The 13,362-nt window shown below is 43.0% G+C and overlaps 1 protein-coding gene across 1 annotated transcript; it reads right to left on the reverse strand.

Annotated features, from left to right (window-relative positions):
- Positions 1-985: 985 nt before the first annotated feature.
- prpf4bb (pre-mRNA processing factor 4Bb) lies at positions 986-12,065 on the reverse strand. Its single transcript, XM_073488460.1, has 16 exons — positions 11,983-12,065; positions 10,212-10,299; positions 8,539-9,689; positions 6,871-7,038; positions 6,530-6,688; positions 5,984-6,065; positions 5,593-5,794; positions 4,571-4,644; positions 4,310-4,400; positions 4,006-4,153; positions 3,728-3,865; positions 3,087-3,240; positions 2,866-2,980; positions 2,623-2,774; positions 2,403-2,489; positions 986-2,249 (listed from the first exon to the last, which is right to left on the reverse strand). The coding sequence occupies exons 1-16, from the start codon at positions 12,039-12,041 to the stop codon at positions 2,046-2,048; spliced, it is 3,072 nt and encodes a 1,023-aa protein (XP_073344561.1). The 5' UTR covers positions 12,042-12,065; the 3' UTR covers positions 986-2,045.
- Between the last annotated feature and the right edge of the window lie 1,297 nt (positions 12,066-13,362).

Below are 13,362 nucleotides of genomic sequence, written 5' to 3' on the forward strand. Positions count from 1 at the left end.
GTTTCCACCAGACAGAAGACAAATAGAACTTCTGTACTGTGTGGACAGACGCTGCCAAACCACATCCAAAGAAACCGTGTGATGAGCTGTGACAAGACAGTAAATTAATATATAGCCTGATGTTGCTTAAGATTTTTGTTTGGGATTAAGCTCCTCATTAAAAACCAAATAAAGTTCCAAGATCAGTCACCATCAGTAACTTCATTCATGGGGAATATCCAGTGCTTCTGATGCCCTCTTCTGATCATAACAAGGAATTACAATTACATTATAAGGTGTGAGCTACACAGTGTGTGAAATCCATCCTCATGAATTTGATAGCACGGTTATAAACTGCTTGTTTGGTTACATATTCACATTAAAAGCAGTCAAGCCCTCGTCTCTCTGTGCTGAGATTAAAGCCAGTAGGTGTTAGTGTCCCTGCTCATTCACACACTCATTCCACCACAGCCTGCATGTATTTACAGACCCTTTAAGGCTGACGGCCCATCGGCTCATATCAGAAGCCCTTTTAGTGCGCTACAGGCAAGCACAGAGAGCCTTCACAGCACTCCCTAACTTTCCAGACGGGAGAAAAACGTCCACCTATTCTAAGCGAGTCCCCCATTATGCTCTTTAGATGCTCAACACAAGTGCAATCATGCGACGGAAATGAAGGGCACAGTTAGACTTTTCCACCGCAGAGAGGGAGCATGCGAGCTGTAAATTGTTCCAACTAGATGGCAGATAGACCATTTTCACTTTTGATGCTCAGGAGGCTGCAGCAATATCCCCCTTTCACTCACTTGCCATCTTCAGACTGCACTTAGAAGGGTGCAAGGATCAAAAGAAGCCCTTTTAGGACAGGTAACATCCAGTTGTGAAATCTGTGCACGTTCCGGGACCTTTTCGCTTCCTATCCAACACTTAACAATTTTATACGAATCGAGCTATTGATAAAGAGGATGTACATCATGTCATACAACATGCCAATGAAGAAAGGGGGTTTGGTATACAATAGGAAACATTTTATTACTAAAAAGTTGTCTTATACTGAAGGTGCTCTTTCAGCAGCGTTTCCACAACTATTCTTTATTGAAATCACAAGATTGTTTTTTACCACTTAATGGAAAAAAATAATAATCACGCATGAAATGACAGTAACTGTGGACTATATACAACAATGGGAGAGGAGGGTCACAGGTGTGGCTTCAACAGGCCAGCATTGTTTGGTGTTTAAACACACGAGGCTCATACAGGAGGCACTTGAATGTGAGAGCCTTAAGAGCCAGGACCGAGCCAGAGTGCTGGAGGGGGAGGAAGGTAAAAAAAAAAAAAGAAAAAAGGAAAAACATGGAAATGTCAAGCAACAGAAAACAATGACTACCCGCTGCTTGAAAAACAAAAAAAATCTTGTTCAAGGAGTACATCATATGCATCTATATTCCTTCTGTTCAGACCTCGAGGCCTGAAGACTTTGTTAGGAGTGGGGGGGAGGGGACACTGTGGGACACTGATGCACATACAGAGCATTTACACAGGCCTGCACCACAAAAATCTAGAGCACAAAGGGTGCACATTCAATAGCATGCATCGCCCCACAATGACAATTGTGGTTTTTTAAAAAAAAAAGGAAAAAAAGGATGTATTTAGACATCTGCAACTACAACAAAACTCAACTGTCTGCTGCTTGAGATTGTTAATGCAATAGACATACAGTATTTACAGGAATTATATTTTTCTTTTAAACATCTGTCACTCCGATGTCGGTTAAATTAAAAAAAAAAAGAAATGTCCATAACTGCATTGTTGTTGGGTATGAGGGGAAGTTTACAATGATAAATCGCAAAAATCACTGTCTTCAAGAATGGCTACCATTTTAATGAACTATTTACAATAAAACATAATTATGAATCCATAAACAAAAATAAAGTCGAGGAAGAACAAAAATCCATGACATTCTGAATCGAAGTCTGTGGGTTGGCTGCTCCACTGCAAAGTTCCTGTCAGAGCTGGTTTAGTGGTTGGTTCCATGTCTGCTCTGGGAGTGTGTGGTGTTCAGGGTGTCAGATCTTCTCCTGGATAAAGGGGTGCTGCAGAGCCTGGTTGATGCTGATGCGTTTGGCTGGGTCCAGCATCAGGGTGCCATCCAGCAGGTCCTTCAGCTGCATCACCTTCTTCCTCTGGTCCTCGGGCAGTCGCTGGCCTCCTATCATGTCTGCCAGCAGGTCTTTGGTGGGGTTGATGGTGCTCATCACCGTCACCTTCTCCTGATGGGCCAGAGAAATGACAGGAGATGCAAAGTTTAGCAGATTTAATGATGATATTCTGATTGTCAGATCTGAACAGCCAATCGAAATCTGTGGGATGTTCATTTTATTCAGGTGAAAACGAAGGAAAAGAAGTTTGACGGAACATCTTACCCTTTCTGTCACTTTGTCTACTTCAATGTACAGGAAGTTCAAATTCTGATCGAAGTGCTGGTCTTTGAACAAGCCTTTACGGATCATCTGAGGACAGAAAACCACGGCATTGCATCAGCCATGACTTCTTGAACACAGCACGCAAAAGCAACACGTCTCTCTTCATCTAGGAAGGGGAAACAATAACTGAAGGAAATGAAATCGCATGATGCAATTTTACCTTGTTGGGCATCTTGCCCTTGAGGTCCATAGCTAGTTTGATCATGTGATTGTTAGACGATCCGGGAAACAGGATTTTGCCAGTGTAAAGCTCGTATAAAGTGCAGCCAACGGACCACATGTCAATCCCATAGTCGTACGGTTTTCCTATGACTGGTACAGAAAGAAAATGTGAGCAAGGTCTTGTATTAAATACAAATAACTAACAGTGAGATTAGTGATTCACACAAAAAATGCAGCTTACTGATTTCTGGAGCTCTGTAGAATCTGCTGACCAGGTACGGTGTGATGTCGTTGTCAGCAACATGAGACGCAGAACCAAAGTCACACAGCTTCAAGATGGTCTTTGACTCATTCACCTTTTAAAGGAGAAAAAAATAAATGAATGCACATGAAACCCGTGCCAGTTTCATCATTCTATAACCTGAATTAACTTGATTTTAAGATGTAAGGTTTACACTGTACCAGGATATTGTCTGGCTTGATGTCAGCGTGGAGGATGTTGCATCGTTTGAGCAGCTTGAGGGCCAAGAAGAGCTGCTGACTGTAGGAGCGCACAGCCTTGATGTGGAGCCCAACGTCTTTGCCATATTTCTTCAACACCTCTCGCAAATTCATACTACGGATGACAACAAAACAGGTTATATGAAAGTGAGACCATCCGATAAATCAAGGTTCTTACACCTTTTCAATATTCCAGATTCAAGCACTTTTCAGGCATTTTCAAGATGCATTTTCAAGCATTTTCAGCACCTTACACCCGCGGTAAATTAAATATGATTATACAAAGATATACTCAAAATGATATGTTGCTTCGTCACATTAAATCAGAATTTGTTGCTATAAATAACCAAAATTCGGGGGTTGACAAATAAAAATAAAATATACAAAAATGTGTCCTGTCTGTGAGTAGACCTGGCATCTTTTATAATCTGCCTGAGCCAATAAAAAACAGCTTACTATGAAAGTAGTTAGTTTCGCGCATTTTCTAAAATTCGACGCCACATTAAAACCAAAGTTTTCAAGGATTTCCAGCACCTGTACGAACCCTGAAAAATGTAAGTCTCAAATAAAGAGAAAGAGAAGTACCGTTTCCTTTTTATTACCTGAGAGGCTCAAACACCAGACAAAGATGCTGCTTGTGGTAGAAGTGCCTGAAGAGGCGAAGGCAGTGGAACTTGTCATCAGGATCTGCGTCATTCAGCTTCTTGAGGAACTCCAACTCTTTCAACCCGGTCTTCTGCCTGTTGATGAAAAATCACACGTTCATCAATGCTAATTCAATCAAACATCCATGTGATCTAAGTATTTATACTTATTTGGGTACAACACTTTGAGATGCATGGAGAAATGTGTTCAGTTCCTGTAAAAAGGTATGACTCACATGAGCTCATTGTTTCTGATGATCTTGACTGCCACCTCCTGGCCTGCCCTGGCAGTGTCCCTGGCTCTGATCACGTTGCTGAAGACACCCTGGCCAGTGTAGCCGTACACATCGTAACGCTTGTCCAGTGTCTCCCCGATGTTCACACCTAAAACATCCAAACACTTGTAAATTTCACTTAATAAGGAGATATTGCCATGACATTAGGCAAGCATTGATGAGTGTTTCCACTGATACTGACACACATTTGCCTCCAGAGAAGACCAGTATAAGAAAAGTTGAGGCTCAGGAAAGCAGCACTTACGGTAGTAACCCTCAGCATCAGTCCAGTTGTCCCTGAGGTTGGGGTTCTCCTTGAAGTCCTTTCCTACACCTGCTGCTCTCATCCTGGCACTCTGCAGAAACAACACAAAAATGAGGTCAGTGACTTGATAACAGCTGCTGAGAGGCTTCAAGTGTTTCCTATTATCATTTTGTTCTTCAGAAAAAGCCAGCGAAATACATGAATTGTGAGGAAAATCGTAAGAGACAGTATTGTTTTTTACTCTGAACTGAAAACACTTACATCAAAGTCAGCAGCAAACATATCATCAGACTCTGTAAACATGTCGGGGGCTGAGGGCTTCTTTGGGTTGGCGCCTGCAACGAACAAAAACAATCAACCAACACAGGATGAGTTTCCAGTTATCCACCATGTTGTAAAACAGAATATCTGGAACTTGTGTTTGATTCACATACTCTGCAGAGCTCAAAATATGCTGCAGGTGGCACAGACAGCCAGGCTTTGGATTACAAGCCAGCAACTGAATGAACACATGACAGAAAGAAACAAAATTAAATTCCCTGCATCACACAACTCTGCATTTCTCACACAAATGAAGCCATTTCAGTTTTGTACAGACCGTATTCTTTGGCCAGTCTGTGACTGAAGAGTGTGAAACAGGCCACGAATATGTCAAATAGCAGGGAAGTGCAAATATTACTGCACATGGAGTTTTTAGCTGTTCCGAGTTCTGATCGCCTCCATTTTCACAGACTTTGCCCTTCAGAGATGAAGAGGAGAAGAAGAATCTTCGCTACAGTTAAATCCCTGAGGCTGAAGTGATGGGTGAGGCAGGAGAGAGGACAAACCACTATTTTCTGTAGTTACCTGATTCAAGCTAACTCCATTCTGCCAAAGATAACACATATAAGGAGCTACTTTGGTGCTTGACCTATTACTCATCCCATTTTTAACTAAGATTTCAGGCCATACATGACTGATATTTTCTTGGCAACTAGTTTGTTCTCACTTCTGGCCTGCAGATACGGAGGAAAAATATTTTTTTGCCCCCGTGAGGAGGCACCGTTTCTGAGAAGTGTTTAGGTTAACGACTGACCTGTGTGTGTGCCAACTTAAACATAAATCAGAACAATTTAGCATATATTGGGTGGCAGATTTAATTTTTGCATCCTGTCACAAGCCTCCACAAATACTTTTTGAGAATTTGCATGTCGCAGTTAACTATGGCGCACACACCTGACGGTGTGGTTCATTCAGTTGGCCTTGTATGCCAACAGATAGGATCATTGTGACCAGGACATTACCGTCTTTCTCCTGGGCGATGAGGTTGTGCTTGGCTTTGATGCTGGCCTCAAAGGTGTTGAGGTTCTCGCGCTCGTACTCCTTGACGTCTGCGGCTACTCGCTCCAAAATGTCGTCAGGCGAGGGGGAACGGCTGCGTGTGCTGCTCTGAGGGCTGCTGGGCTCTGACACCATGTTGCTGTCCTCATTTGAGACCTTGTATTTCTGTACAATGGCAGAAGTTGTGTGACCATAAGAACACATACACATACCAAGTCACAGACATTCATTGTGTTATTTAGTTCCATGTAGACAGCCCACTGTGTAAAGTGCATAAATATAGCCTCTTGACTAATATTAGACTGATATGGTGACTAATAAAACAAAAGATTTGGATCTGCAGTGTTTACAGACCTGGACAATGGCCAAGCGCTGCTGGCGGCGCTGTTCAATGAGAGCCTCTTCATCCACCTCCTCTCCATCAAAATCCTCCAACCTGCAAAAAACAATAAGAAACAACAATTAACAATAACAATTTCCTGTTGTTATTATTATTAGGACCAATGTGAGTGAATTCTGAGGCAGCATATCAACTCCGGCCACAAATTCCAATTACTGTCCGTTTCTAAAACGTTTAAGAAATCTAAGAATCTAAGAATTCTTTCATGCCTTTAATACACTTTCACATTACACGCTTAGTCCAATGTAAGTCAGCTGGTAGCAGTCATGGTTGCATTCATGGTGCACGCTTTTTAAATAAACTTTCTGCTGATAGCAAATGATCAGATCAGCATGGCATATACTCTGTGGTCCAGTTTCTGCACTTTAAATTCAAACAGCTTGTTTCTAAAAATGTTGCATCGTCTTTGAACTAAAAAAAGTTCATAGTGTTCAGAAATGAAACAACCGCCTCTGTATGTATAGTAGATGTCAAAACAGATAACATCTTATTTTACTCACACTTCTTCCTCCGAGGACTCCTGGTCGACCTTCATGCCCTCTGAAAGGCTGCCCTTGAACTTGTCCTCGTCTCTACCTGGTCTTCTTCTCCTGTCTCGATCGCGGGACATTGAGCGCCGGTACTGTCTGAGCCTGCCATACCTGTCTCTTTCTCCAGACCTGCAGGACACAGATGTCAAGGACGAATAGCTTATTACCTCATAAAAGTTGGAACATAAAGAGACAAACGCTTACATGGAAACCTGACAAATGGCCAACTAAATAAGACATCAGTGTGACAGTATCAATATCCTCTGCTGTGAGCACAGACGAATGAAAGTTGAGTTAAAATGTGTCATCACCTGTGTCCCAGGGGAGACCGTCTGCGAGGTGAGGAACGGGAGCGACGTCGCAGTGATGGGGACCTCCGTCTCAGAGGTGAGCGACTCATCCTGCGGCGAGGGGCTAATCTGGGACTGTTCTCTCGTGATCTATCCCTGCCTGGCCCCAGATCTGGTCGAGGGCGCTTCCTGTAGAAACATCAGGAAGTGGACACACAAGTAGGCCTGTCACGATAACAAATTTTGCTGGACGATAAATTGTCCTAGAAATTATTGCGATAAACGATAATATTGTCGCTTTGAGACCATTTTTCAACTAATATAATGATAATGGCATAATAATGCAAGCACACCCTTTCAAAGATCAATAAACCTTTATTTCTAAAGAATATTTAACATTGGAATGTGAAGAAGACATTTTAAATATCCAAAATAAATAAAGATGGAGGCTGTGGCCAAAGCAATTGAGCCATGGCCAGCTACTGTTCCTTATTGCAGCAACAATGTTAGCACCATTGTCTGTAGCGATGCGGAGGCGTGATGGTACACGTCATGATGATGACGTATGTGTTTTTTTCAAGGTGTTTCCCCGGTGTCCCCCTGTTAATCTAAACATGTACCCGCTGACTGTTTATAATCATATGGATGCTGTTATAATGTGTTGTGATTGAGATCCTGACCCACCAAACATCCTGGAAAGTGACAAAGTTACGTTTTTCTATAATTTACATAATTACATAATCGCCATCAGTAAACTGGACGCTGTCTGACTATTTCACTCTCGGGGTTCACTAAGTTCACTGAGTCTTGTCGGGAGTGCGGACCGTCACCATGACAACAGTAACTGACCGTCGCGCGACAATCACATGGTGAGTTAAAGTTTTTTGCCGGGGACAGACGCTGTTTTTCGGGCAGAAATGTGACGAAGAGTCGGTCGGACCGACAGGCTGACAGACGCTTCTCCACGAATAACTGCGGTATTTTTTTCCTCACATAAGTTGCCAAAGACACGACCAGTTACTACGTTACTGTTGTTTGGTCCTGTAACGTTGCTTTGTGGGACATTTATTTTTATTTTGTTGAGTGAAGCATCTGTAGAGTTATCAGACACCAACACCATCAGATCGACACGCCCTCGCTCCGCGCCGCCGGCTCGGTTCGCCTCTGATACTACCTCCGGAGGCGCAGCGAAATTTCACCCCTCACCGCATCTGAAACTTTCACACAAAGGCGGTTGCGGAGAATTGGCGCAGTATCCCCGCATGCAAACGGCAGTGTGAATGGGGCTAGTGACTGACAAGAGGGTTCTAGTGAGAGACACGAGGAAAACAAACAAGCATGCAAATGGAAATTATCGAGGTCGGCAAAATTATTGAGCTCATTTTAATTTATCGTATGATTAATTGATTTATTGATTATCGTGACAGGCCTACACACAAGTTATTTAAACAAGCGTGAACGACTGTCAGTGAAAGCTTTCAAGACTACACTTTTCTTCTTTTCTCTCAATTTGTATTTAATGCTTTTGATGTCATTCAAGCTGACGATCGTTTCACTACTTACTTTGTTTTGTACGCGAATGATGAACTGCCAAATGTTCTCCCCACATCTTTTAGTCAGAAAAATCTATTTTTGTGACATTTCAGTCGAATATAAGGTCTAAAAGTCATAACAACTCTGTACACCAACCTCAGTGGCGAGTCCTGCCTGTCAGCATCCCTCCTCCTGACGTCAGGTGAGCGGCTGCGGCCTCTCCTGGGTGGGGACCTTGTTCTGGATGGAGAGTGGCTCTGTTTGGATGTCCTGTCTGAGGCACTAGTCGAGGGATGGTGGGCATCTCTGTGGCGCGGGGAAGCACTGCGTTTCCTCATGGGGCTGTGAGGCCCTCGTCTGTGAGGGGAGCGGTTCTCTTTCCCCGATGAAGCGTCCTTGGACGGAGATTTGGCCGGCCGTTTGTCCCGGTCAGCATCCGAGCGACCTGGTCGTTCTCGTCCGGGTGATCTGGACCGTCGGCTCGCTCTCTCTGGGTTTGGTCTGTCGTTGTCACGCTGTGGAGAGGGACGTTTATCAGGGCGACTGCCTTTCTGCTCTCCTCTCCAGCTGGAGGGAGAGTTGGACTTCCGGGTTCTTTCTTTGGACCTGTCAGCACTGTCCGAACGCTTTCTGTCTTTTGACCTGCTCCGGCCACGGCTTCTGTCTTTAACACCAGCATCCTTGGTGGTTTTGGTCACCTTGTCCTGCTTAGACTCCTTGGCCTGTCCTAGCCTGTCCGCAGATTTACTCCGACTACGACGCTTAGCGCTGGACTTACTGCCCTCTGTTGAGTCCCTTCTAGATTTCCCACTCTTTCCCCCTCTGGGGGAAATGGGTTTACCTGAGCTGCCCCTTTGACGCTGTTCTCCATTTCTGATCCTAGCTTCTCCGTCCTCCTCAGATCCAGAGTTGTAACCCTGAAGGATCAAGCCCATGCCTGACTGAACCTTGCCCTCCATCAACTGGCTGTCCAGCTCAGCTTTGATCATGGCCCTCTGCTTCTCCAAATCCTCCAGCAGGGCCCGGTCATCCAGACTTGGATTTCCAGAGGAGGGAGAGGATTCAACTTTTCTGTGGCTGGAGGAGCCGAAGGGGACAGCACCAGAGGGAGAGGAGCCCTCTTTGCGTTTGTGTTTCCTGTGTTTGTGACGGTGCTTGCGTTTGCGGTCCTTGTCCTCATCAGAGGCATGCTTGTGTTTTTTGTGCTTACTGCGGTGCTTGTGTTTTTTCCTCTTGTGTTTACCGCTGCTGCTGCTGTGATGTTTGGACCCCTCTTCTGTCTTCTCGCCATTAGTCACTGCCTCCTCCTAGGATGAGATAAAACATCAGCTTCAATAAGGTGTAAGATCATCTCAATATTCACATTTTTCAATATGTTGTGAATATAGACAACATATTTTTTCTTCAGTTGTATATGCATACACTCAACCAGATGAAATGTTGGAGTTACAGATGAGGACTTCAGTGTTATTAAGTTTTGATTAGGGTTCATTGTACCATAACAGCATGAAAATGGGTATTACTCCAGTTATAGTGTCTCTAATTGTGTGCTGGTTTTTAATATAGGTCTGCCATGATGTGTTTGAGATGTTACGCCAGTCATTTAGAGAACACAAAACACAGACACAAAATCCATCTTCATACTCTATGTTGTTGTTCAATATGTCCAGATTGAGGTGCAGACATGGAGCACCACTGCCACTACAGTTTACCTGACAAAATAAAGATGTTCAAGTTTCTCTAAAATAACTTTAAGGTAGCAAGTTTAGATCAGAATCATGGCATCATACCACTGAAGACATTTAGGTCTCGTTGCTGTCCACCCCTACCTCTTCTTCCTCTTCTTCTTCCTCCTCCTCAGACACGTCTCCGCTGTCCTCATTTCCACTTCTTTCATGGCTTTCCAGATCCTGCTTCCTGTTTACAAAAGGAAACATCTTAAACATCGAGCACACAATACTACACATTGGATCTAAAATAAGGGGTATTATCAGCAGGTTGATCTTGATATAATAATATTGATTATTTGGACAACAATACAATTGATTCAATTCAGGGACAATATCATACGCCCATTTAACACGGTAAGTTACAGAAGAAGCTGCCGCCTCTTTCTTTTCTGCTTTTGGCCTTAAGAGGCAAAAAAAGAGTAAATATACGTCAACAGTTAAAAGCAGGAAAGTTTACTTGAAATTGACTCCACTGACACACATAAATCACGACTTAGCAACAAGAACTTTTGACGACAAAAGTATAAAATGTGACTGAATAATGAACAAAACAAATTTCAAAATAAAGGCGCATCCTAAATACAATAATATGGATCGATGTCTTCACTTTGCATCGATAATATTGGATTGCTGACCCTATTTAAAATGACCGGGTGAGTTATCGCAATATGTCCACTTGTTTGATTAACACAATTATTTTGTAGGACACATCGGTGCGATCCTATCCTAAACACGCTTACTTTACCAAAATTATAGTTGTTATACCAAATGAAGGGCCGATTTACTTAAACAGTAATCAATGCTTTAACTAATGATGTCAAGGCTGTCTTAATTATAGCCTTAATAAACACAGAGGGCACTGAGCCTCTGCTGAAGCTTTCCATTGTTGTCTCTGCCCCGACACTGGTAACCAGTAGCAACCAGGGTACCAGTTGGTGCTACCCTCCCCAGAGACTTTAGATATCACAGCTATTAATGCTCTGGTGAAATACACATTGTTCCTCACTGTGCTCAGTAATAAGACCACTTTAGATGCAATAACAACACATTAGTATAGGGTTTTTTAAGTTGATTTTTATTAATGAAGACACCATATAAAAGCTGTCCACTTTCAGCATTAATTAGCAGTATGCAAATACGTCGTGAATAAACCCCCCCTGCTTGAACTATCCTCGTGTATGCACGCTCAGAATAAAGCTGATGCCATCACCCGGAAAGCAGCATTTTATCCGGATCACAACAAGCACAAGTTATCTCAGAGGATAACGTTGGGTAAACGGTGGTTACGTAATGTGCTGAATTTAGCTAGAAACACATGCAGCAACAGTAAGTATACGGGCTGCAACTTTCAGCGATGGATATTTTGTTTACTGGGGTGGCAACGACGCTCATTTGCCTTCTTCGCTCTTCCCCCTGAGCGCGACCGCCAATATGATTTTCAATCATTAACGCTAGCTCGGGCACGCTAACCGTGCTGAGCAAACTTAAGAGCTAGCAAGCTAACTCCATCCTCAGGTAGCTCCTAGCCGTGCTAACTTACGTTACAATGATCGCCGCACGCAACTTAAAACCAATGTCCTGGCTGGCCTGACCGGTATAGCTGGATTTTACGGAAGAAAATACACAACACCGCAGTCGAGCTACACTTCTGTGCGGTACGCGTTTGGCGAAACTTAATGCTAGGTGAGCTAAAGAACATTAGCTAGTCGGCTAAGAAGGTTAGCCAGTCGTTGACAAGTAATTTAGCTAGCTCCTGCAACAGCCTGCTACACCGCTAAGCTCCGCAGATCTGACTTCCAGCTCATTCGGGACGAAGAAGCCACTCGCACCTCGTTAAAACAAACATCTCACGTTAAGTTAAATGACTTACACGTGTTCGTTGCCATTATTCATTCTTGTGGACGCGATGTCCATCTCAACGTCGGCCATTTTCCTCAGCTGAGGGGACTTTTCTTCTTCGCTTGTTTTTTTTTTTGCCACAGAAGTACAACAATACCCAAAACACAGATAAGCCCCCTGGTGGACCGGCGGCGCACTGCAGGGAAGACTTGTGCACTGAAATGTGTCTTTTGTCCACCAGGGTGTGTGATTGTGTCACTTAAAGTGTGTCTGGCCTGTGTTTACCACATCACATACAGTATATCATTCATATATATTAGATTTAAGTAATTTAGCTGACCTGACTTGACAGTAAAAGCCGACCAACATTGCTGACCGCAGCCAAAATAAGGAAAAAGACTGTTCCTGGCTGCTTTTCCACTTGATTCCAATATTTTGTCCTCTAGTAAATAAGCGACACTGTACTACCACACTAGGATGTGTGCAGCCTTTGAGAGATAATCAAATAGGCTTCAATAAAGAGAGAAAAACAGGAAAAGGTCAGGTTGGAGGAGGTTGCCCGGCTTGTTTGCACCACTGGAAGTCAATTAGTGGATCATGTGGTTTGCAGGGCCCCTCATGCACAATGGGGTGCACGTGTGAGTTGTGCTCCTCACTGCGCCCCATTGGTACAGATTTAACATCTCTCTCCCCCTGCACAGCAAAAAGTTTACTGTGTAGAAGCACAGAAAGCAGATATTTTACTGCGATTATATACACTTTATTAGCTGAAGGAAGTTATCCTGCATCTTTTAGGCGATATGTATATTTTTTACACATAATGCCTGATGATGATGATGAAGTTTAGTGGGACGAGTGCTCGCTCATACTGAATTACAGTAGAAGTGTGGCTACCTCAGTGTTTATCATTTACTTTTGCAGATTTAGTTGCGACTGTGCTCATTTGCTTTTTTCAAGATACAAACTCATGAAGTTATACACGAGAAATTATGTAGACTGACATTTATCAATCATATTATTATTAATTTTCATATACAGTATGTGTATTTAATTGCTTCTACGTTAAACTTTCCTGAACTTTGCTTTGACTGTAGGTCACTTAACTGTAACTTGGGTTGTCTGATGGAGTCAGCAAAAAAGTACTTGTTGATCCTGCAGTACTGCACCTCCTTTATCCTCCATGATTAATTAATCAGCACTGTCTAAAAAAGAAATCCTTTCCAAATATTTAGTTGCATAACAGTTTTTTTGGCTGCAATAAATCATTCTCTCTTTCACATTTACATATGCATATATATTTTGTAAGTATTGTAACGGATAATGTTGTGCATGAGGCAAACAGTGTCATGTAATATCATATTTTAAAGATGTTTAAGAGAAGAAACCTAATAATTTGCCACGGAAGTATAAA

This window comes from Pagrus major, chromosome 19 (assembly GCF_040436345.1).
Source record: "Pagrus major chromosome 19, Pma_NU_1.0".
NCBI classification, from domain to species: domain Eukaryota; kingdom Metazoa; phylum Chordata; class Actinopteri; order Spariformes; family Sparidae; genus Pagrus; species Pagrus major.